At 41.8% G+C, this 25,604-nt stretch overlaps 3 protein-coding genes across 6 annotated transcripts in view; 1 reads left to right on the top strand and 2 right to left on the bottom strand.

Moving 5' to 3' along the window:
* The window catches only part of LOC147106692 (cleavage and polyadenylation specificity factor subunit 7-like), a 62,114-nt gene extending 60,286 nt beyond the window's left edge, over positions 1–1,828 (bottom strand). For both annotated transcript variants that reach the window (XM_086007735.1, XM_086007736.1), the window contains exon 1: positions 1,590–1,828. In XM_086007735.1, the coding sequence (XP_085863861.1) occupies positions 1,590–1,763 (174 nt within the window). In that variant the 5' untranslated portion in view covers positions 1,764–1,828. The remainder of the gene's footprint in view (positions 1–1,589) is intronic.
* Positions 1,779–18,381, top strand: sdhaf2 (succinate dehydrogenase complex assembly factor 2). Its single transcript, XM_086007737.1, has 4 exons — positions 1,779–2,081; positions 5,628–5,848; positions 11,759–11,868; positions 13,275–18,381. The coding sequence occupies exons 1-4, from the start codon at positions 1,779–1,781 to the stop codon at positions 13,403–13,405; spliced, it is 765 nt and encodes a 254-aa protein (XP_085863863.1). The 3' UTR covers positions 13,406–18,381.
* On the bottom strand, positions 15,002–24,279 carry LOC147106690 (transmembrane protein 80-like). Of its 3 annotated transcripts, XM_086007741.1 has the most exons (5): positions 21,804–21,855; positions 19,359–19,452; positions 19,171–19,263; positions 16,389–16,590; positions 15,002–15,136 (listed from the first exon to the last, which is right to left on the bottom strand). In XM_086007741.1, the coding sequence occupies exons 2-5, from the start codon at positions 19,429–19,431 to the stop codon at positions 15,124–15,126; spliced, it is 381 nt and encodes a 126-aa protein (XP_085863867.1). In that variant the 5' UTR covers positions 19,432–19,452; positions 21,804–21,855; the 3' UTR covers positions 15,002–15,123. The 3 variants fall into 3 exon arrangements, with proteins under 3 accessions (XP_085863867.1, XP_085863866.1, XP_085863864.1); XM_086007740.1 differs by lacking the exons at positions 19,359–19,452; positions 21,804–21,855 and adding an exon at positions 24,043–24,279; XM_086007738.1 differs by lacking the exon at positions 15,002–15,136 and having other exon boundaries at positions 16,385–16,590; positions 21,804–24,024.
* Positions 24,280–25,604: the final 1,325 nt, after the last annotated feature.

Raw genomic sequence — 25,604 nt, 5'->3', positions numbered from 1 at the left:
CTAGAGTTTAGAAGAATGAGAGGGGATCTCATTGAAACTTAGAAAATTCTAACAGGACTAGACAGACTAGATGCAGGAAGGATGTTCCCGATGGCAGGGAGTCCAGAACCAGGGGTCACAGTCTAAGGATAAGGGGTAAGCCATTTAGGAGTGAGATGAGGAGGAATTTCTTCACCCAGAGAGTGGTGAACCTGTGGAATTCTCTACCACAGAAGGCAGACGAGGCCAATTCATTAAATATATTCAAGAAGGAGTTGGATATATGTCTTGAGGCTAAAGGGATCAAGGGATATGGGGAAAAAGCAGGGACAGGGTACTGAATTTGGATGATCAGCCATGATCTCATTAAATGACGGCACAGGCTGGAGGGGCCGAATGGCCTACTCCTGCTCCTATCTTCTATGTTCAAGGGACCAGTACTGAGATGTACTTTAACATAAAGTGTCCTTAACATCCCCATTGCCACGATGACAGCCATAAAGAACAGAAAAATCAGAGTCAACAAAATGTACCAGAAAGTAAAAGGTGATTAAAACACCTCAATCCTGTAAAGAAGCAAAATGGAATGTGAATGGGAGAATCTGGCAAGAAAACAGCCAACCGCTGAAGTTGCTATGAGTATGTTCAGAGTTACAGAGCACCCATGGGAAAGAAATACTGTTATTAGAAGTTTACATTGACTTTGGTTGGAACGATGTTGGAGGCCTTTGCTTTCCATGATTGATGAAAGGTCTCCATCCAAAACATTAACTTGCCTTTCTCTTCTCAGATACTGCGTGAATATGTAAAATGTCAATTTGCACCATTTTCTGGGTTTTATTTCAAATTTGCAATTTTTTATTTTTCCCTTTTTAATCTTTACAAAAAATATTTTTTTCCTCAAAGAACGATAAATGGTTGGAATAATCTCAGGAACAACCGTTTGCTGCACTGCAAACGTGCTGCCACGAACGTAGAGCAGCTAACAAACTATATAAACGTTCAACAAACACATCAGCAAATAATTCAGATCTCAAGGATGAAAATCCAAACCATTAACCTGCCTTTTCCCTTTCTAAGATGTCGGCATACCGGTGTGTGCATTGCCAGCATTTTATGTTTAATTTCAGATTTCCAGTATGTCATTTTATTTATTTTTTAAATGGGCTATTAGCAAGCTGCACCCATCGATAGTCATTTCTAACCTTAACACATCAACAGTTTTTATTTCACAAATCTAATTGGTAAATATTGTTTCTATAAATATTTTAAAACTTCTCAATATAAAAAGATCCAGGGCCAACCCCCACTCTTCGGATTTAAGTTCGGTAAAAGTGGATTCCAACATTTGTTTTTTTTTTCTCCTCTGAAAGCCACCAGGACTCGAGTCCGTGCTGATTTTAAGCTGCAGGTTCTGCGGTAGCGGCTCGCTCAGCTGATGGGCCCGGGAAAGGAGTTCTCCCGGCTCCCCTAACTCGAGCCACGACCCGAGGCCTGCAGCGCAGATCCCCGCTTACCAGGCACTCCCTCCTTCCCAAGCCTCGGCTTAATCTCTCCACTTGCCCCCAACTCGGCTCGCCTCCCATGCCCCGGATCTCCTGCTCACCCACCTGGTTAAACTCTTCATCCGCGTAAATGTCGATCAGATCGGCTCCCTCGGCCATTCCCCTAGCCGCGCCGCGCGCACACGGACAATTAAACACCCGGACACCTTTCAGGGACGGGACGGGACGGACCGGGCCGCGTCGGCGACACGGACCCACCTGTCCGGCGGACACAGGCATACTTCCGCCCCGCTGATGACACCCGGAGCCGACTTCCGCCCCTCTCACCTTGCCTGCAGCTGGCAGGACCCTAGGACAGAGGGCCTTCCAGCACGGAACTGCCTGTCAAATTACCAAATCATAGTTCGCGATTATCCTCCTCTCGCCAGCGCCACTTCCCGTAAATCCGGGGGAGCCGGAGAAACTACCTGGACCAAGGCTTGTGTGCTACCGGGGATAGCCTTTGGGTTGCGCCACGGCCGTAACCTGCAGGGTCAGAAGAAGGTGCCACTTGTTCTGCTACCTGGGAGAAGGTGGAGGATGTCGGTGGTGCAGAGTGTGAGTGAAAACGGCAGAAAAACAGAGGCACTCAACTCCCAGGAAGGATATTTTTGCCTTGGAGGGGGTTGCAGATTTACCAGAATGATACCGGGGCTAAAAGGGTTAAATTATGAGGATTGGTTGTTGCATAAACTTGGCTTGTATGCTCTTGCATTCAGAAGGTTGCAGGTTGATGTAACCAAGGTCCTTAAAATGATTAAGGGATTTGATAGGATAGATTTGGAGAAACTATTCTAGTGGGGGAATCCAGAACAAGAGGGCAAAATCTGAAAAATAAAGCTACAACATTCAGGAACCACTTTTTCTACACAAAAGGGTAATGGAAATCTGGAACTTACTCCCTCAAAAGGCTGTGGATGCTGGGTGAATTGAAAATTTTAAAGCTGAGATTGATAGGTTTTTGTTAGGCAAGGGTATTAAGGGTTACAGAACCAAGGCAGGTAGATGGAGTTAAGATACAATATTAGCCATGATCGAATTGTATGACAGAACAGGCTCGAGGGGCTGAATGGCCTACTCCCTGTTCCTATGCAGTGAATGAAAGGGCAAAACTAATTCTCGGTGGTCCCCGATTTATTTCTGTCTTCATTATGCGCGACTCTGGGATTTGGGGATCACATGTCACAATTCATTCTGTTTTTCTATGAAAGCTGTAAGCCAGTTGCCTTGAACATGCCAATTTAATATCACGATAAAAAGAAAATAATACAAAAACTAAAAATCTGAAATGAGAGAAAATGTTGGAAAAACACAACAGATCAGCTGGGGGAAGAATTTCAGTTTTACTCAGAGCCCCGTGTGTTTAAAATAACAACAGAAAACACTGAAACACTCAGCAGGCCAGGCAGCATCCGTGGAGAGAGAAACAGAGTCAGCGTTTCAGGTCGAAGACCCTTCGTCAGAACCCCGTGTGTTTAAAATGGTTCATGATCTGGAATGCACTGCCTGAAAGGGAGGTAGAAGCAGATTCAATAGTAACTTTCAAAAGGGAACTGGATAAATACTTTTAGGGAAAAAAATTACAGGGCTCTGGGGAAAGAGCAGGGGAGTGGAACTAATTGGATAGCTCTTTCAAAGTGCCGGCACAGGCACAATGGGCTGAACAGCCTCTTGTGCTGTAAGATTCTATGATCAAAACCTATATTATTGTTCATCCAGCTCTGATCTACAATGTGTGGATTACCCTTCACTCTACCATTCAGCTATATTGTACCCACACTCTGGAACACTTTCACTGAACTCTTCATTACAACCCTCCCTACCTTGAAAAGCCTCCTTTAAAATATACTTTAACCATGATATTTCACAGCTGGCTCATCTAGTTTTATTTATGCAACTTGAATGGCTGTAGCCTGTGGATTTTTTTTAAACCTGTGTAAATTCATTTTGTTTTAAAACATAACTCATTCACAGATCCTTTCCATGATTAACGTGATTAATAATTGTAAAATGTGACAGTAGGTTTGTAAAATTATGAAGGGGTTTGATTAGAGTGAATAGAGAAAGACTGTTTCTTTTGTTTGGGGAGTTGGTGACAAGAAGTCATCAGTTGAACATGGAATGCTTTGCCATAAAGGCAGAGACTGTAACCTCTCAAGTGAAAAATGGATAAATATTTGAAGCAGAAGAAGATACGGAGCTACGAGGAGAGCGCAGGGCAACGGGGTTCTTCTTGGATTACTGTAGCAAAGAGCTGACATAGTACAATGACCAAATGGCCTTCCTCTGTGCTCTAAACACTGGGTGAGGCCAATTTATTTGTTCTTCAGGCAATAGGTCAGTTACAAATGATATCCTCTATGACTGTGGTACATTACCTCACCTTGACCTCTCTATAGCCTTTTGACGTGGCAAACCATACCATCCTCCTTCAATGCCTTTCCTCCGTTGTATAGTTTAGTGTGATTGCTACCCTTATCTTACCTTAGCCAAAGCATTTTCAGCAATAGCTTCTCATTCCAGCCCTGCACCGTTATCTCTAGAGTTCCACAAGGATCTATCCTTGACCCCCCTCCTTTTCCTCATCTACATGTTGCCCCTTGCTGACATCATCCACGGATATGGGATCAGCTTCCAGATGTACGCTGCCGACGCCCATCTCTCCCTCTACATCACCTCTCTCGACCCCTTCGCTGTTTGTGTTGTCAGACTGTTATTCGATATCCATTCGTGGGTGAGCCGCAACTTCTTTCAGTTAAACATTGGGAAGACATCGTCCTCTGCCCCAACTACAAATACTGTACCCTCGTCAAGGATTGCAACTTCCTACCCAGCCATTGTCTCAGGCAGAACTAGACTGTTTGCAATTTCTGCCATCCGTATCCTATCCCACACCAGGTCTCGCTCACCCATCACCCCTGTTCTTGCTGACCTACGTTGGTTCCCAGTTCCTCAATGCTACAATTTAAAATTCTCATCCTTGTGTTTAAATCCCTCATGGTCTTGCCCCTCCTTATCCACCAACCCTACAACCCCCCGCCACCCCCTCCAAACTTTGCATCAGTTGTCTTGGCCCCATGTTCTGGAATTTCCTCCCTAAACACCTCCTCCATTCTCACCTGCTTTACTACCATCCTTAAAATCTCTCCTTTCCACTAAGCTTTTAGTCAACACTTCCTAATAGCCTATTCTTTGGCTCAGCAACCATTTTCATTTGATTATGCCTCTGAAGCACCTTGGGATGTTTTTCTATGTTAAAGGTGCTACATAAATGCAAATTGTTATTTAAAGCTGTGCTTAGAAAAACTGTTAAAACAGCAAGCCATAACCTGTTTCATATGCTACTACAAAAGCAAAAATACTGCAGATGCTGGAAATCTGAAATAAGAACAGAAAATGCTGGAAATACTCAGCAGGTCAGGCAGCACCTATAGAGAGAGAAACAGAGTTAATGTTTCAGGTCAATGACCCTTCATCAGAACTGGCAGGGTCATCGACCTGAAACGTTAACTCTGTTTCTCTTTCTACAGATGCTGCCTGACCTGCTGAGTATTTCCAGCATTTTCTGTTACATATGCTTTTGTTTATGTAAAACAGGTGAGCAAAATGTAGCTTTTTAAATTATATCTGTGACTTTTTGCTGACTTGTATTGTTGCTGGCGGTGATGGGCTGGCCTCGTTGAACCCACCACGACTGAATAAAAGTAGTTGTTTTAACTGCACCCAATCAATATGTGCCTAAACGTGTGTGAGATAGAGATATATGCTTGTAACAAGTGTAATTTCCAACTCAAGAAGGGAGATATGCGAGCATACATCTATTTCCATCTGCAATATCTTATGTACGCTATATCACAATTTGTAGGTGACTCACTAAACACTGGTAATACAATCAGGCAGACTACTCAATGCATCATCACGGTAACTTTAACTTGGACAAAAATATTAATGGGGGAGTTTTGTTAACTATGGTAATCGGCTCCAACCGGCTCCAATTTCAGTTTCTTTGACACTCATGAACTTGATGATCAAGACATATACAAGTGGTGAGGAAGGGATTAATATACAGAGGCTTGACAGAATCTCCACCTTGTTCCTCTACAGGTTCTGAGCCTGTCCAGACAAAGAGTTACAAGGGCCATACTCGGTGCTTGCTCTGTCCGAGCATATCATGGAGATACTCCTGATGACGATATGAAGGACATTATTCAGATACCGCTGCCTCCATGGGAAGAACGAACCAATGAGCCATTGGATACAAAGCGAGCGCGCCTGCTATATGAGAGCCGCAAGCGAGGAATGTTAGAGAACTGCATCATACTGAGGTAAAAGTGGACCTTGAATTTGAAGATGGATTGGAACACAGGAACAGGAATAGGCCATTCAGCCCCTCGAGCCTGTTCCACCATTCAATGAGATCATGACTGATCTGCGACCTAACTCCAGAGACCCACTTTTGGCCCATATCCGTTAATACCTTTGGTTAACAAAAAGCCATCAATCTCGATTAACAATTGATCTAGCATCAGTTGCCGTTTGCGGAAGAGAGTTCCAAACTTCTACCACCCTTTGTGTGTACAAGTGTTTCATAATTTCACTCCCGAAATGTCTGGCTCTAATATTTAGACTATGCACCCAGTCCTAGAATCCCCAACCAGCGGAAATAGTTTCTCTCTATCTACCCTATCTGTTCCCCTTGATATCTTGAAAACATCGATCAGCTCAGCCCTTAACCTTCTACATTCTAGTGAATACAACCCTAATTTGTGTTATCTCTCCTCGTAACTTAACCCTTGAAGTCTGGGTACTGACTCTGAGTTACCATCTGCTTCACCATTTTAACTATCTGGCTAAGGTATTGTTACCTGGTTGTACTGCTTTTTTTCCTAGTGTTTCTAGTGGCACTCTGCCTGATTAGGTGTTACTCCATATCTTGTCCTGACCTGAGAGTGCTATTTGGGACAGTGTAGAGGGAGTTTTACTCTGCATTTCACCTGACCTGAGAATATTTGATACTGGTACTGATGCCCGAAATAGAAAATAGTCCCCCACTACTGACAAAAAAAAATTAGTCAGAGATGTATGACATTGAATAAGAACAAATGGCTTAAATGTGAAGCTGAATAATCCCTGGATGATGCTGTGCTGTCATATGCAATGAATCGCTACTAATATAGCATTTGGAGCTATTCTGCACCAGCTATGTACTGATGTGCTTGTGACATAATGAATGAAACCTACAATAAACTGGTATTCGCAACATAACAATTCTGATAAATTACCCCCAAAATTCAGACAAATTCAAGAAGATCGTTTACCCAGAATAAAACAGGTTCAATCTGCTGGAACCAGAAGGATTAATTAAATTATAAATGATCCCAAAGAATCCCATTGTTGCTTCATTATTGCCATTGCAATCTGTTTGTTGCTTTTTATTAAGGAGAGGATGTTAGATATGTCAGTATTATTTATGTCAAAAGAATTTGGTATGCTACAGTTAGTTTAGGTCAGTTGGTATCCATCTCACCCCTGGGTTAGAAGGTTGTGGGCTGAAGCCTAACACCAAGAGTTAAGAACATAAGAAATAGGAGCAGGAGTAGGCCATTTGGCCCTTCGAGCCTGCTCCACCATTCAATAAGATCATGGCTGATCTTCTACCTCATCTCCACTTTCCTACACTATCCCCATATCCCTTGATTCCCTTAATATTCAAAAATCTATCGATCTCTATCTTGAATATACTCAACAACTGAGCCTCCACAGCCCTCTGGGGTAGAGAATTCCAAAGATTCACCACCCTCAGTGAAGAAATTTCTCCTCATCTCAGTCCTAAATGGCCGACCCCTTATTCTGAGACTGTGACCCCTGGTTCTAGACTCCCCAGCCAGGGGAAACATCCCCCCTGCATCTACCCTGTCAAGCCCTGTAAGAATTTTGTATGTTTCAATGTGATCATCTCTCATTCTTCTAAATTCTAGAGAATATAGGCTTAGTCTACTCACTCTCTCCTCATAGGACAATCCCCCCCATCCCAGGAACCAGTCTGGTGAACCTTTGTTGCACTCCCTCCATGGCAAGTATATCCCTCCTTGGGTAAGGAGACCAAAACTGTACACAATACTCCAGGTGTGGTCTCACCAGGGCCCTATATAATTGTAGTAAGACGTCTTTACTCTTATACTCAAATCCTCTTGTAATAAAGGCCAACATACCATTTGCTTTCCTAATTGCTTGCTGTACCTGCATGTTAACTTTCAGTGATTCATGTACAAGGATACCCAGGTCCCTCTGAACACCAACATTTCCCAATCTCTCACCATTTAAAAAAAATACTCTGCTTTTCTATTTTTCCTACCAAAGTGGACAGCTTCACATTTCTCCACATTATATTCCATTTACCATGTACTTGCCCACTCACTTAGCCTGTCTATATCCCCTTGAAGCCTCCTTGCATCCTCCTCACAACTTACATTCCCACCCAGCAAACTTGGATATATTACATTTGGTCCCCTCATCCAAATCATTCATATAGATTGTGAATAGCTGAAGCCCAAGCACTGATCCTTGCGGTACCCCACTAGTTACAGCCTGCCAACCCGAAAATGAGCCGTTTATTCCTAGTCTCTGTTTTCTGTCCGTTAACCAATTCTCAATCCATGCTAGTATATTACCCCCAATCCCATGAGCCCTAATTTTGTTTAATAACCTCTTGTGTGGCACCTTATTGAATGCCTTCTGAAAATCCAGATACACCACATCCACTGGTTCCCCCTTATCTATACTGCTAGTTACAACCTCAAAAAATTCTAACAGATTTGTCAAACACGATTTCTCTTTCATAAATCCGTGTTGACTCTGCCCAATCCTATTATTATTTTCTAATTGCCCTGTTACCACATCCTTAATAATAGATTCTAGCATTTTCCCTACTACTGATATCAGGCTAACTAACTGGTCTGTAGTTCCCCGTTTTCTCTCTCCCTCCTTTCTTAAATAGTGGGGTTACATTTGCGACCTTCCAATCCGCGGGAACCATTCTATAATCTATGGAATTTTGGAAAATGACAACCAATGTATCCACTATCTCTATAGCCACCTCTTTCAAAACCCTAGGATGTAGGCCATCAGGTCATGGGGATTTATTGGCTTTCAGTTCCATTAATTTCTCCAGTAATTTTTTTTTACTAATACTAATTTCTTTCAGTTCCTCATTCTCGCTAGAGCCTTGGTTCTCCACTGTTTCCGGGAAGTTTTTTGCGCCTTCTTCCGTAAAGACAGACACAATGTATTTGTTGAATTTCTCTGCCATTTCCTTATTCCCCATTATAATTTCTCCTGTCTCAGCCTGTAAGGGACCCACATTTACTTTCACTAATCTTTTCCTTTTTACATAGCTATAGAAGCTTTTACAGTCTGTTTTTATGTCTCTCGCTAGTATACTCTCCTATTCTATTTTTCCTTTCTTTATCAACTTCTTGATCCTCTTTTGCTGAATTCTAAAATCCTCCCAATCCTCAGGCTTACTACTCTTTATGGCAACATTATGAGCCTCTTCCTTTGATCTAATACTATTTTTAACTTCTCGTTAGCCACGGTTGGACCACTTTTCCTGTGGGATTTTGTGCCTTAAAGGAAAATATATTTGCTGTAAATTATGTATTAATTCTTTAAATGCTAGCTATTGCTTCTCTACCATCATACCTTTTAATGTAGTTTCCCAATCTACCGTAGTCAACTCGCCCCTCATACCTACGTAGTTTGCTTTGTTTAGATTTAAGACCCTAGTTTCGGATTTAACTAAATCACTTTCAAACTCAATATAAAATTCTATCATATTATGGTACTCTTCCCTAAAGGCCCCTTTACTACAAGGTTATTAACCCTTTCTTATTGCACAATACTAGATCTAAAATAGCCTGTTCCCTAGTTGGTTCCTCAGCATACTTATCTAGAAAACTATCTTGCATACATTCCATGAATTCGTCCTCCACACTACTGGTTTGCCCAGTCTATATGTAGATTAAAGTCCCCCATGATTACTCTATTATCCTTGTTACATGTGCCTCTAATTTCCTGCTTTATACTCTGCCTTACATTAGAACTACTGTTTGGGGGCCTATAAACAACTCTCACCAATGTTTTCTGCCCCTTGCTGTTTCTTAGCTCCACCCAAACTGATTCTACTTCTTGATTTTCGGAACTAAGATCCTTTCTCTCTACTGTCTTTATCCCATCCTTTATTATCAGGGCTACTCCTCCTCCTTTTCCATTTTGCCTATCTCTTCTAAAATTTAAGTATCCTGGAATATTTATTTCCCAACCTTGGCCACTTTGCAACCATGTCTCTGTTATGGTTATTAGATCAAACCTGTTCATTTCTATCTGCGCTATTGAGTCATCTATTTTGTTGCGAATGCTTCACGCATTCAGATATAGTGCCTTTAGCTTTGACTTATTTCTATTTTTCACTGATGTCACCCTCATCACTGATGCCTTATTACCTTTGTTACTCTCTCTGTCCCTTCCTGACCCACTCTGCTTATTTTTACCCCAAACTCTACTCTGCTCTAGAGCCTTGACATTTCTCTCGCTGCTTTTAAATTTACTCTTTCCTGAATCCTCCTACCCCTCCTTCATTAGTTTAAAGCCCTGTCTACTGCCCTAGTTATTTGGTTTGCCAGGACACTGGTCCCAGCCCGGTTTAAGTGGAGCCCGTCCCAACGGAACAGCTCCCTCTTTCCCCAGTACTGGTGCCAGTACCCCATAAACTGAAACCCCTTCCTCCCACACCACTCTTTGAGCCACACATTTAAACCTCTAATCTGTTTGTCCCTATGCCAATTTGTGCATGACTCGGGTAACAATCCAGAGATTATTACCTTTGAGAATTTGCTTTTTAATTTGGATCCTAGCTCCTCAAACTCCCTCAGCAGAACCTCATTCCTAGTTCTACCTATGTCGTTGGTTCCTACGTGGACCATGACAACTGGATCCTCCCCCTCCCACTTCAAGTTCTTCTCCAGCTGCAAGGAGATGTCTTTAACCCTGGCACCGGGCAGGCAACATAACCTTCGGAACTCTCGGTCGCTGTTGCAGAGAACAGTATCTATCCCCCTGACTATACTGTCCCCTACCACAACTACATTCCCTTTCACTGCCCCCCACTTGAATGGCCTCCTGCACCATGGTGCCACGTTCAGCTTGCTCATCCATCCTGCAGGCTTTTCCCTCATCCACACAGGCAGCAAGAACCTCATACCTGTTGGACAAGAGCAAAAGCTGAGGCTCCTCCAGCACTGCACCTGGGGTCCCCTTACCTGCCTGAGTTGCAGTCACACCCTCCTGTCCCAGACCACTAACCAGACCTGTACCACTATCTAACCTAAGGGGTGTGACTGCTCCTGGATCAAAGTGTCCAGGTAACTCTCCCCATTTCTGATGCCCCGCAATGTCTGCACCTCAGACTCCAGCTCAAAAATTCTGAGCTGAAGTTCCTCAAGATGCAGGCACTTACTGCAAACGTGGTTGTCCAGGATCACAATACTCTCCACAAACTCCCACATGCTGCTGTTGCGACACACAACCTGCACTGCCATCCCTATATGACCTTGTTTTATTTAATTAAATTTAATTAAATTTGTAATTAGGTAACTTGGTTTACAGTGTAGTTTCTTGACTACTTGATCTAGATTAAGTTAAGGGTACTGAAATTATATAGCTACCTATAACACAGCACTACAAGTCGTGTAGGCAAAAAGCAGCAACTCCTTCCCCCTCTTCTCCAAATAAAACACTCTGTTCAAGTCCACTCTGTTTAATCCCGCTCTGTGCAGACCCAAAATTTGTAAAATCAAATATGACACTCCAGTGTAGTACTGAAGGTGTGCTGCCTTTTAGATATACCGTTCTTCAGTTGTTAAAATGGGCATTACAGACACGTCCATACTTGCCTTCACCAAGTACAGACATGCTCATTTATATTCAGGGTCTGTGAATATTAAGCAAAACTGGAAACCTTGGCTAATTTACCCTACCTCAGTAATGTGGCACTGACACCAATTATTGTGTCCCATTCTAGCCAGCCTGAGATAAGCAAACTCAATCAAATCTGGGTGCTTCCTGCTCTGCTTAGCTAAGTAATGTGCCACATGGTACATTGGCCAGAGTCATTCAGCTAGAAATGATAACAGTATTTTGCTTACAACCTATTATACCCAATAACTTTCTTATTTCAGCTTCTTTGCCAATAAATATCTGAATAAAATGACAGCGAAGCAGCTGAGCTTGTATGATAAAGTAATCAATCAACCAAGCAATGACTGGGACATTTACTACTGGATGACCGGTATGTACAGATACAACTGTTCTCCCATCTCTCCTTTCCCCCCCCCCCCCCCCCCCAACCGGGTTTAGAAGGCAACTAATTGTTGCATGGTAAATCATTGACTTCTGAATTTTTTACATTTTAACTTCTTTCATCAAAAGTAAATCCCAACCTCCGATGGTTCAGTGGGTAAATGTTTCATGTTGTGTATGGTACTAATGTGTACAGAACAGGAAGATCCCTGATCTACACTGTGTTAGCTGATCTCAACTGGGACATCGATAAGAGCATTATAAATAGTCTCACTGTCTCTGAGCTCAAGAGGGAAAAATTGGCCAGGGATGCCACTGTTGACATGGACACTTATGAACAGGAATAACGGCATAGTGCTAAAGAGCGAGAATCCTTTATCTCACTGGCACTGAAGCTAATTGTGACAGCTCTACCACTATCCCAGCTGAGATCAGGTAACTCAGCACATGCTGTGAATCAATTCTTTGTAAATAGCTTTCATATTATTCAGTGTGTATTTTTTCCTTTATTGGTCTTGGTTATACAAACAGTGTCAGTCTCATTTAGATGAGTTGCTGTTCAGGTGAGCAGTTGATTTATGATTTTAAAAAATGAATCGACTTTGGCTTTGGAAGTACAATGAGATACATTGTTGGAGGTGAAGTGTGTTACAGGGCTTCACACAATTGAAGGGTTTGTTTAGATGATTAAAAGTCACATATGACTTAAAAAGGCATACATGATCCTTGGCTATATAAATAGAGGTATAGAGTACAAAAGCAAGGAAGTTATGCTAAACCTTTATAAAACACTGGGGAGTGGAACTAATTGGATAGCTCTTTCAAAGAGCTGGCATAGGCACAATGGGCCAAATAGCAGCCTCCTGTGCTGTTTCATTCTATGATTTCTATCTGTCTGGCTGTTACACAAAAGTCAGCCATTAAGGAAGTTGAGAGTTTGTTTTAAAACAACCATTACTATTGCACCATTTTGTGCTTGAATCTGCAGCTTGTTTTATAACTTTTTTCCAGGTCCTTATATTAGCAGTTTGCCCTTGATCGTTATCCAATGACTCCTGATGGGGGGTCCTCAATCAGCTAAAAGTCAAATACATACACATTGTCTAGGCTCACACGTGAAGAATGAAAGTTTTGCTGAGGTACTGGAGGGCTGCTGGAGATCATGGAGTTGTACCCCAAAAGTCAAGGAAAGGGAGGAAATTTGTCCGAACCACTGCACACATACCATTTAATTTTCTTTACAGAATTTAATCACTAGGTAGGAACTGTGCTGTTTGTGGGTTGAAGAGGGTATTGGGTTTGATCCACTGTGTCTCGTAGTCATTCTGGAACTTAGCCACACCATAGTTTACGTGATTGTTGTGACTTCTGTTTTTTCCTCCTTCAACCAAACAGAAACCAAGCCAACTCCTCCAGAATTTGATAATGAAGTGATGACCTTGCTGAAGGAGTTCACCAAAAACCACAACATGGAGCAGAGGATAGGGCAGCCTGCCCTTGATTATTTCTTTGAGAACAAAAACTAAAATGGGTTTATACTGCCCATACAAGGACTGCTGATACTGGATGGTTTTATTCAAGTGAAAATAATTCTTGGAAATGTATATATTCAGCAGCTTATAGAAATTCATACATTCAAATATTACCTAGTTTGTTACCATTAAAAAAGCTTGAGGTACCACTGGCTTTTTTTGAGGTGAGTGAACCACAATCTTTTTATACGTATATAAGGAGTGCTGGGCTGATGGGATCTTCTCCAGCAAAGTTCCAGTCCCCGAAATAGGAATGGTTCTGTGTCAGAACTGAGTGGCTTCTATCAACATCTGTCACTGAACTGGGTCTATATATGATCTTGTATTTAAAAAACAGATTTAAGCTGGTGCCTTGAAAATGAATAAGCCTGTTTTCTGAAAGATGGTATGATCTTTTCATCCAAAATGTTACTCTAGCTCGATGGTTAGGTGTAGCATGTGGCTGGTGTGGTACTGAGTTACTCAGGGTCAACCCATAGTTTGTGCTGAGTTAGCTGAGTGCAGAGGGTTATGTTTGGCATCACCTTCTCCCCCAAATCAAAAATTAATAAGGGTGAGAAAGATAAAATAGTGGTCAGATCTCTTGCTCCTGATCACTGATGGAATTCAGAAAGCGGAGAGGATCGAGTTGATCATACTTGAATAGCCCGCCAGATGTCTGTGTCTCGGCGCTTACAACAACAACCTGTTCGAGGTACCACAAGACCATAGCTGCCAACAGAACTGCATAACTGGGGGGGAAAAAACTGGAGGAAAAAGATGTACTTGCCTATAAGTCTACAGTGACCAGTGATGTTTATCTAATTATGCCTACCTGAAATCTGCTGGAAAGTTACAGCAGTATTTTACTAAGTTTATTTAGTGTGACAGTACCAGTAAGGGAAAACTATTTAACTTAGCATCTCAAGTTGCTCCCCCCACCACCAGTGACAGTGCTTCACCTGGTTACAAACCTGGTTTGAGTGTACAGAATCAAGAATTGTATTGCTGGGTGTTTGTCCACAGTTCAAGTGGGACGTAGTACAAAATTTCCATGTATCCGCTACTGCATCCCAGTGGTTGATAGCTGTAAAAAGCACAGCTTACTATAGAACAGCCAGAATTTAATCCAGATTTGCATATAAAAGAAATGCTTTTATTGTGACACAAATTATATTATAAAACTGTGCTACAACTCATGATCAGAAGCATCCTTAAGGCTTACAACATATCCCCTTCAGGAAATTCCATTTTCCTCCAACAGGGCTGAATTTAGGAAAAAATCTTGTGCTCGATGTTCTCAGCACGATGATTTGTCATTCCATGCGGAACACAAAGCTTGGGCAAATACAGGTTCAACTCCCACTCTGTTCAGCCCAGCTCCCAATCTGAGCACCACTGAGTGCAGGATGCATTGTCTCTCAGCAGAGGAGAGTGCAATTCAGAGTAGTGAGTTAATGCAGGGTAGTCTCTGGCACCTCTTGATGGTGGACCACAGGGGGCAATAGCAGCAGCATGAGGGCAGCCTGTGGATCCTTTTGGCTGCAGGTGTCAGATAAGATGGACAAAGGGGGACAGAAATACAAAGGGGAAACTTACCCAAAATTCCCCCACAAAAATAAAGTTTAATTAAAAATTGTTGTTTTGATCCTATTTTGACACAAACTGCAAAGAACTCCAGATGGTGGGAATGTCTTGGTGACCCAAACGAATGATGCATCATTCCAGTCACTTCATGTGTAGATCCTGGACAAAATATAAAATAAGAAATACTATAATATGCCTGCCTTTTCACAGTACTGCCAATATCAAAGAGAATAGTGAGTCTAGTTCAAGACACTGAAGAACAATTTCTGCTAGCTTTAAGTGAAGTCAATACATAAGAGTTCTATTAGGTGATAGCCATTCATTCTCGGTTCCGAGGGACTGCCTAAGAAGAAGAAATCTGGGCTGGATTCAAATCCAGATCCCAGCAGTGAAAGGATAGCGTCTAACACTGCACCACCTAGTCTCCATTCAATAGTTATTTTTTGCTAATTTCCTCCTCTGCTGAAGGTATTGACTCCTGTTGGATAAGGTTCCATGGCACTCGTCTAATAACTCATCCAAGACAGTGATTGTTGGCTCTGAGTACTATGTGGATCAGTGGGTTGGACTGTTACACTCTGGGATGAGTTTTAGAGCAGTTACACTCTGGGATGAGTTTTAATCCAGCTCTGGCTATAAGGGTTCGATGTGAAATGAGTTTGGGTGCTCACAATCCAATTCCCAGTAGACACGTCCAGTATGAATTGGTACTTTCACTCCAAGAGGCCAACAGTTAGATGATGTGAGAAATAGGAATATGTTACAGTAGGGGGATGCTTGCTTCTGAGGCTGAAGCATATGTCTGGGCTGAAGTAGAGGTTTTATCTTGTATCTAACCCATCATAAAGCCAACCTAGGAGTGCTTGAGGGATTATTGAGGGAGCTTTACTCTGCATATAACCATTCTATACACAACCTTGGAGTATGTACAAAGCAGTGTTGAGGGTCTTTATTCTACATCTAACAATGCTATAATCTGACATAGGATGGTGACATTGGATGTTCAAAATGGAAGCTTTCTATTCACCAGCACTACAGCCCTCACCTAAAGCACAAAAAAGTAATCAACTACATTTAAAAAATGTTGGCAGGGTATTCAACCACATGTGTAGTTTCCAACAGGAATCACTGGATCATGATCAGGAATGGGAACCCTGGCTGATATCAATTGTAACACTCATACAACCCTTAATGAAATGAACATACGAGAGGAATTGAACCTGGTCTGTGCGGCTCAATTAAACATTGCCTTTACTAACTGAGCCAATAGTTAGAGGGTGTCAATAGGTACTTTAAACTTCCAAATAGTGTATACTTGGACAAAAGGTGAACAGGTAATAGCTATCAATGTTGTGTCAGTGTCATTGACATCAGGACTTAAATTAGAGCCAAGGCAAATTGATCAAATTACCTGGCAAAAGTTGAAATTGCAATTATGTCCAATATCCCCTCCAATCCATAGGTTACCAGAAGGATCGCATTGATTATTACATCTGCTTTCAGCACATAGGTCTGCCACAACAAGAAGTACAGGGAAAGCATCACACTTCCAATTGTCAAGACCAGGCTAATTACAATTGGAACAGCCTCTTCAGTCAGGTTACCTTTAAAACCTGGGGAAAAGATAGAGAATCAAAGCAGCTTTAACACCTGGACTCTGGAGACCCATTACATTTAAGGTCACACGCACAAAAAACCCTTTATTGAATACCTGAAGCAACCCTATAGCCGAATGTAGTACTAAGCCATACAGAGCAGAAGGTCTCGGGTTCCAGTCATGTCTGTGCTAACTTGGCTGATTTCAACCAGGGCAGTATTGGGGGCACAATTGGACTCGGCACAGCTGAGCTAGGAAAGGGAAAAATTCCCTCTCCTGATCACTATCTAGTGACGCCTGCAGGAACTGCAGCTTTGTGGATATTGGCTTGACAGACCAGCTGGTCTTTTCTTGTTCTTGGTTTTCATATGTTTGTAAATCATTCAAAATCCTTTGTCAAAAATGGTGAGATTATCAGCCTACTTAACTGATGCCATAGTCCTGTTATATATTTTCAACCATAAGGTGTATGCAAGGAGCTACCCCAGCTTGTCACCCTGTTTGTAACTGGTATACCGGAGAATCTTTTCAGCATCTGTGGATAATATACTGTGTATTTCCCTTCTAATCTGTATCGGAGCCCTTTTAGTCTGTTTGATGCCTCCTATGTTGGGGTTCTAAGTCTGCTTTCTTTTGTTCTGGATCTTTCCTTTATATCTCTTGGTAGAGGTGAAGTAATAATGTGATTCCTCAGGACTTCTTTGTGATTTCCCACAGTTGTACACCTCCCTTAGGGACTGCACCGTGACATGGTGGGAAGGGTTGCCTGCTTCTATGACCCTAGAGGGAAGTCTGTGCCCTCTACCATCTGCCAAAATGGAAAGCTCTGAGAAGGACTGACCTCCAGTAGATTTACCAGACAAGCTCAGCTCCTCTACGAGGGCCAAATAAGGTCCTTCCACCAGTTAGCCAACAAATTTCACCTCTCCCAGCATAACCAATATTGCTATAACCTGATGAGGCACGACCTCCAGATCCCTGCAATACTTTGCAGACTACAACTTCAGTCAACCCCTCTGGAACTCTTCCTCCACTCACCAACAGTCTCTTGTAGGCAAATGTCCACCCTGTGCACTGTCCTCGCCTCCATGACCAAAGACATGACAGAAAACCTAAGGAAAGCAGGGAACAAGTTCCAGGCTATCCATTAAAGAAGGAGGAATGGCGGGAGGAATGGAGACAGGTCCTGAACACTACCAGCTGAAGTAAAATGCACAAAGGCAAGATGGAGGGGCTGCATCCAGAATGGCATCCTCCTACACGAATCCTGCTCATGCATTAAGCCATTCAGCATAGTCCAGAAGGACCGTGGCTGGTCGTGAAATTCGACAGGACGAAGTGCAGTGCTTGCTGGGTCTACCCAAAAGAGAGTGAGGGTACCCCTCCCTGCCCCACAATGAACAGGCTAGCACAACTCTCACTACCAGTGCAAGAAGGTAAATCACTTCCCCTTCCCCAAGGGGAAGTGCAAACCGTCCCAAAACAAACATGGCTGTAGAACATGTGGGATAAAATGAGTAAGGATGGGGGTCACTGACCATCGAGGACAATGGCCTGAACCAACATAACTACTTGTATGCAGGGACTTTTTTTCCCCTGTCTTGAGACCTAACTAATCCCTAGAAGCCAAGACCAAACAAATTGCTTCAATTCTTATTTGTATTTCTCCAAGTGCAGAGTCATGCCAAGAAACCTGGATATATCAATGCACTCCACCTGCGTGCAATCAAATGTACAATGGCTTCATAAAATATGAATGTAAAAGTACACTTTTGAGAATTCAATTAAAAATATTTTTAAAACACTTCTTTTGACTGTTAGATGTTAAATGCTTGATTGTTTTCCTGTTTGAATCTATAATTGATTTCTAAAAGTGGCTGCTTGAAATAAAGCTTATTTTTAAAAAAAAAGTAAAAATTGAGTACTTAGTTAAGGAATGTATAATGAGAATCAAAGCCACTGATGTACAGTTTCCACCGAAAATTGGATAAAGTTATGGAATTTGATCCCCAAAACACTGGTAAAAATCCCAGAGCAACATGTAACAAAAACACAATTTGACTTATTCAATTACTGTAGCCCTGATAATCCACCATGTGTTACATGGCATAACAACCCTGTTATGAACATTGAACAATGCAATGGTAAATCTGCTCATTTATACTGAATGAAGTATTGTATTTAGTGCGTATCTATCACACCTCAAAGCATCACATTTGCAAGCACCACACTTTGTCACACACGCAAACATGTTTCAAACTTGTACCTGATTGGCTCAAATGTAATATTTATGAAATAGCAACAATTCACTTTTAAAAGAAAAAGTAGAAAAAATAAATTGAATCTTGCTGTCCTTCAAACATAGATAACCGAGACTCTTCCCCAAGGGAAGGAGCCAATCTAGGGAAACTTTCTTCAGCAATAACAATTAGCCCCAAAATTACCTCAGAATTCCTGAGCACTGGTCTTAAAAGACAGGTCAGGTTAAACACAACTCCAACTAAACATCATAACTGTGCCCAAACTCCAGGCTACCCATAGTAATGCCATAGAGGTCAGATAGCATGGTACAATATAATTTAATGCAGCATCTTACCGTGATTTAGCCTTATCACTTCCAGAATTACCATGAGAATCAGAAGAACCAAATCAAGGGCCAGATTACCATCTGGGAAACTGAACACCTGACCTGAAACATCAAAAAAAATTAATTTCTGGACTCGATGTTTTAAATATCAGGGTTATAAATAGTTATAGCAAAGTAGTTACAAGTGTAAAACTTACTTTTGTATATAACCATTAGAAAAGTGGCAAGAAAATAAAAAGTATAATAAAATATATTGAAATAGTAAACCATCTGTAGAGGGATGGAGGAAAGCTGTTGCAATTCTGGTTAAGGAATGTTGCTGCAGTGAAAACTACGGATACATTCATACTGGACAATTTTAGAGGATCAAGTGTCCTGAGTTCTCACCCAGGGTTTCTGAGCAGGCATCTGGAAATTGTTCAGAGATAAACTGGATACCAAAAGTCTAATTTTTAAAATAGAAGTCCATTTTTTCAATGTCTTATGAGAAGGGGACAATTTCTGCTGCACATTATGTGCATTGAAATCATAAATGCGAGTATTGAGAATTAATTTATGATTTCACGTCACATAACAAAGAAATCACACCCCATGCAGGGTTGTTATTGACGTCTTTGGGTTTCTGCTGAATTTTGATCACCAAAAGGCAAAAATCAGAAGTCCAGCAAAGCCATGATTCCATCCTAAGCTCTGCCTCTATCCTACTGCTTGTCCGTGTTCTGAACTTGCTGGAGTTTCAGGATCGCTGGGTCAAAATCTTGGAGCTCCCCCACCTAATAGCACTGTGGGAGTACACTCACAAACATGGTCTGCAGCGGTTCAAGAAGGCGGCCCACCACCACCTTCTCAAGGGCAACTAGGGATGGGCAATAAATGCTGGCCTTACTAGTGACGCACATATAGCGAGAATTAATTTTAAGAAAATTGGTAAAACATGACATCCTAACTTGCTAACAATTATAAACTGTTACAAGTATCTACAACAGCAGCCTCCAATCTGTGTAAGAAACAGCTGAGAACCGCCAGAGTGACTGAAAAATCTCAATTCTTTTGTCTTTGTAATTGAGTTACAGAGATACAATCTTACACTAACTAAATGCCTCCTTGCAGATTAGCCTAAAACACCACTGAGAGTCCAATTCTGCATTCCTGGTGATGGGATTTAAAATAGCAAATGTTAATTCCCAGAGAGGAGATTGTTCATGTGGCCTACTTAGGAGTATTAAAAAGGATTCCTGCACTTATTACTAGATTTTTAAAAATAATTTCGAGAGGCGACTTGATAGCTTAGTGGGTAAATGCACCTCCCAGTGTGGGTACCATATGCAGCAGGTAGGTCCAGGTTCAATCTCAGGTCTGTGCTTAGTTAACTGTTCTTAACTCAGATGGCAGTGGTGCTGCTACAATTGATCTTAGCATTTCTTGTGTAAGGAGGGGAAAATCAGCCACAATTCCCACTCCCGGTACATCAAATGACCTTGCTGGAAAGTGCATCAGTAAAGGACAGGATCGGGTTTGACTGTGATACCCTCTACAGTCTGCTGTCACTCACCACGAGGGATCAATAACTTGCATTTATATGGCTCCTTTAAGTAAATGTCCCAAGGCACTTCCCAGAGATGAAACAAATGACAAGCAGTCAATAGTTAAAAGCAGTAACAAAAGGAATGGGTAAAAGGATACATTTTGAGGAGGCTTTAAAGGCAAGAAAGATGTAGTGAGCCAGAATGGCTTAGGGAGGGTGTTCCAGAGAGCTGGGCTGAGACAGCTGAAGGCTTTGTCATCGATGATGGACCAGAGGGAGGATGGGATGCACAGGCGGCCAGAGTTGGAAGACTGAAGGGTTCGGGGTGGGGGGGACATCAGGCTGAAGGAGGTTGCAGAGATGGGGTGGGGGTTGTCAGAGGAGGATGTAAACAAGGACAGGGATTTTGAATTTGAATGCATTGGAGGACAAAGAGCCAATAGATGTCAATGAGGACAAGGGTGATGAGCAAGAGGGCCTTAGTGCGAGGCAAGATGTGGGTGGCAAAGTTTTGAACAAGCTTTAGGTGTGTAGGTTGGAGGTTGAGACCAGTGAGGGGGACTTTGGAGAAGTTGTGTCTGGAGGTAAATAAGTATTAGTAAGGGTTTCATTTGTATTGGGGATGAGTTAAGGAAGGGCAGCAGTAGGCAATGTTGTAGAAATGGAAGTAAGCAGTCTTGATAATAGATGAGATATGGGATTTGAAGCTTAGCTCAAAATCAAACAGGATACCGAGGTTGCTCACAAATGAAGAATAATCCATTTGAGCCAGATGCTGGAGGACTGCCATTACCCTTAGACCTACGCAGGAGTTAGCAAGGACAGACAACTGAGAGCGAAAAACACCTTTGTACTACTTAAAGATGTCATGAATCAAGAAAACACAAAGTGGAAGATTGGAATGCAGAATGTATTACCTCTGAAGAGGTCCTCCTTCACTCACTCACAAGTAGACTCCTCAACCCCCCATGCCCCACTCCCCAACCCCCAAATGTTAACTGCCCTTTGTACATTGTGGAATACATTTTGTATTACAATTCTTGGCTTTGAGAGAGCTGAACTGGGCTGGATTGAGAGGTGACAGCGCCTGAAACTAAATTTTATTCCAAAAGGATACAACAGCAGCAGATTTCACTGTAAAGGAAAATAGACTATTAGTGACAGTACAATAAAGGATTACATTTAATAATTTACTTTGGTACTAATACACTAAAAGGGAAAATAAATAATTTGAGTTAATAACTTGAACTTAATTTTATCCAGTACGTTTCTTGTCTAATGCTTTTAATTCCTCTCAAATTGTTCACCACTCTACCAGCACCAGTGGCAGATCTATAACCATTATTAGACTTCACCTTAACGTTGTTCAGCTCTAAATGCTCTCTCCAGACACGGCCTAAGTTTGGATGTGCAGATTTCTTAATTGCACTGCCTAGTGTTTTTTTACAGTTCAAGTCAATATAGTATAAAAATCTTGCTAAACTCTCTTGGATTTTTTCTTGAGCTTTTTCACTCAACGAAATCAGTGCTGAGGCAAATTATTCCTAGGCTTCTTTCAGTGGCACTCTGTAAATATTCTGAGCAATTATTCCTAGGCTTCTTTCAGTGGCACTCTGTAAATATTCTGAGCAATTATTCCTAGGCTTCTTTCAGTGGCACTCTGTAAATATTCTGAGCAATTTTCCCTGAATTTACCTTTTAGCATATTGAGAAACAGTTCATCTCTGTTAGCAACTTCCCTCCATTTGCAAGGCTTAGATCAGGAACTTACAGGAGAAGAGGGTTTGGAGTACATATGCGTGTGAACCTGTATCCTGCCCTTCAATACCTCGCCTTGGAACAGCACCTCAGAGAGGCAACGTACTCCACAACCAGGCTGTAATCCACATTCGTTTATAAATTAAAAAAATGATTCTGGATTGGAGCTTTCTTTTTTTATCCTCTCCTCTGTCTATTTCATCTCCTTTGCTATCTCCAAAGATATTGACTCTTGCTGGGACATATTTATAAATGTCTGACAACCTTCTGGTACCTCATGCAAGTGGCCATTTGCATAAGCATTCTTTATGTGTCAGCATTCTTTATGTGTAAACCTAGAGTGAATATTCAACTGTAGGGAGATCACAACTGAGTTCAGTTATATCCTCAGCCAACATCTACACACATTCTTTCCAACAGAGGTTGCTGGATAACAATCTGGAGCATGAATCCTGGCAAATTCTGTTTCTCTCCTTAACCCAGGGGCTTAATGCAAGTTGTAGTGCTTTCATTGTAGTTCTTGGTGAGATAAAAAGCCCAAATCATAGCTCAAACATGGAACCTTGGGACGTACGTTGGAACATTCTTTCTCAATCAGCTCGTTGAAAAGTGGACTGCCACTGTCTGTTTTTTTCATGAAAATTACCAGCCGCCTTGTCTGGCTCAAAACAGGATGGGCAACTACTTTAGTTCTCAGATTTAAAAAGCTACATTTTAATGAGAATATGCCTGATAGACCTTCCTTGGAGGTAGATGAGCCAGAAGAGCCATACACCAATTTAAGGTAATTTTACATACATGAGACTCAATGATGATTTTCAAATTGATTTGTTAGCTGTTTGGCAAAAAAAACCTTGCAAAGCACTCCATTAAGACAATGTCCCATTAATGTCAAGTTGCATTTGCAGTATGTTATGCACTAGCTCCTTTAATGCAGGGAGTGAGATTCATTGAGTAAAACACAAAGGCTACAAATTATTTAAATATACAGCGAGAGCTTGCTCAGATGGCTCAGCTATAGAGTTAGCTGATCTAAGTAAGTTGTGATTCTGCACCCTGGGCTCAGAAAAGGGAATAAACATTAGTCAGGATTCCCACTCCAGTTCGCTATCCTATGACTCCTGATGCAAAGTGTAGACCTGTGGACATTGGGTAAGCTATGATGTCTTTCAACGTCCAGCACCATGAGGAACCTCACTCTCTAGGCTCATTGGCGAGGTACCAGAGGGCTGCTGATACCTGTGGAACTATACCCAGCAAGAGTCAGTGTCTTTAGGATAGGATTGGGAGATTTGAGGGAGAAAAACACAGTTGTCAGCTTTAAAATTAGTCTCAATTAAAAATAAGTGAATTCACAGCGCTTACATGTATACCGAGCCTCAAAGCGCTTCACGCAATGAATTTTAGACGTGCAGTGACTGATATGTAAGCGAACTTTCCGCTCCGTAAAATTAAAGCAACTTTCACTGACGGTGCGACTCTCGCTAGGATCTCTTACAAATCCCAATGTATAAACTCAATCTTATTATTGTAAAGTTATTTGGGGCGACGAAAAAAAACCTTTGGTTGCGATAGCAACGCGTCCCTTGCTGCCTCACCTTTTATTAACACCATCTCTTCCGACATGTGGAGGTCCTCCAACATCCCGTCATCCTCCGCACGGTCACTTGGCGGCCCCGCCGAACCCCGATAGGATGGCGCCCCCTAGCGATTGGGAGGACAATACCTGTCACCCACTAAAGACCGGGAAAATGCAGCTATCTTTGCTTCAGGACTTTAAACTCAAGACAATTTGTTGATTGAAACAACTGGATATCTATTAATGATAAAAGGAAGGCTGGAAATTTGTAATAAGTACAGAATATGTTGAAGATATACATCAGGGTGCTCAGCACCTTCATGTGACCAAGTGCCTCCACCGAAAACTTTGATCTGTTGTGCATTTCCCATAGAATGACATAGAACGTACAGCACAGACACGGGCCATTCCTTTTATTAGATAAATTAATGTCATCTAAATTAGTCAATCAGATGATCCATTCGGTCCAGCTGGCATATGTCGGTGTTTTTGCTCCACACAAGCCTTCTCCCACTTTACTTCATTGAACCCAATCAGCATATTGTAGGAGTCTACGTACTCCTAGCAAAAAATACTGAACTCGGAGAGGTTCAACAGAAAAGGTTTAATTCTTGAGACTGCATGTTGAACACAAAATGGCGTCAGAGCCTACACCAAGTACGACTGCCTTTCATCAGTCCACAGCTTCGACTGCCCCTCCCCCGCTCTGGGCTTAACTATGTTGCAGATCGAGTTTCTTAAAGGTGTGATCCTTCTTAAAGGCATGACGCCTGATTTATAGTCTACGGACCGAAAAGCGGATTGTGTCCTTTCTGTGGTCGGTACGCCACAATATACTTCTATTTCTTTCTCCCTCATGTGTTTAATCTAGCTTCCCCTTAAAAGGTATCAATACGCCTCAGCTACTCTATATGGTAGCAAGTTCCACATTCTAACCACTCTTTGGGTAAAGAAGTTTCTGCGGAATTCCTTATTGGATTTATTAGTGACGGTCAAATTTATGACCCCTAGTGTTGGAATCTCCCTTTTCTGTTTGTTTATTTATATCCTTGTTTAAATAGAAAATGACCCAAAAGGGGTTTTAGTATATATACACAATCAATGAAATAAGAAAATGCTCTGCTTGAGATGCTGTATGTAGCCATAACATGTTAGGCCAATTTACAATCATGATTTTTATTCCTGAACTTTTTCATATGGCCTATCACTGCTTATTATTTTATTTTAAAAATTACAGAAATACTAAGAGATTAGGTGACATGCTGGAAAACCATGGAAACTGGCTAAACCCAAGCCAGATGCTTTTCCACAAGGTGGAGAGGGGGGAAAAAGATAGAATGTTGCCCCAAGCCTGTCTGAAGCACTTCTTTGGGCCTGTATTCAGAGAATTGATTAAAATACCCTCATCAGGCGCCTTCATTGTCAAGGCAGGTAAAGGCACAACTTAGTTAGCACTAAACCTTACAAAGTTTATGTGTCAGCTGTGGCTCAGTTGGTAGAACTCTCACCTCTGAGTTAGTAAAGTTGTGGGTTCAAGTCTCACTCCAGAGACTTGAGCACAAAAATCTTGGCTAACAATCC

This window comes from Somniosus microcephalus, chromosome 15 (genome assembly GCF_052327205.1).
Source record: "Somniosus microcephalus isolate GS21.2 chromosome 15, FLI_Smic_1.0, whole genome shotgun sequence".
Classification (NCBI taxonomy): Eukaryota; Metazoa; Chordata; class Chondrichthyes; order Squaliformes; family Somniosidae; genus Somniosus; species Somniosus microcephalus.
This window is presented reverse-complemented; position numbering and strand designations above follow the sequence as displayed.

What these genes read in the sequence shown, in the direction of transcription:
- LOC147106690 (XM_086007741.1), bottom strand. Translation starts at nt 19,431, where the DNA reads ATGGTTTACTATTTCAATATATTTTATTATACTTTTTATTTTCTTGCC. An exon ending in TCTAATGGTTATATACAAAA is followed by an intron (nt 19,264 to 19,358) that starts GTAAGTTTTACA and finishes TTGATGTTTCAG; the next exon opens with GTCAGGTGTTCAGTTTCCCA. An exon ending in AGTGATAAGGCTAAATCACG is followed by an intron (nt 16,591 to 19,170) that starts GTAAGATGCTGC and finishes TCTTTTCCCCAG; the next exon opens with GTTTTAAAGGTAACCTGACT.
- sdhaf2 (XM_086007737.1), top strand. Translation starts at nt 1,779, where the DNA reads ATGACACCCGGAGCCGACTTCCGCCCCTCTCACCTTGCCTGCAGCTGG. An exon ending in GGATGTCGGTGGTGCAGAGT is followed by an intron (nt 2,082 to 5,627) that starts GTGAGTGAAAAC and finishes GTTCCTCTACAG; the next exon opens with GTTCTGAGCCTGTCCAGACA. An exon ending in CATTTACTACTGGATGACCG is followed by an intron (nt 11,869 to 13,274) that starts GTATGTACAGAT and finishes TCAACCAAACAG; the next exon opens with AAACCAAGCCAACTCCTCCA.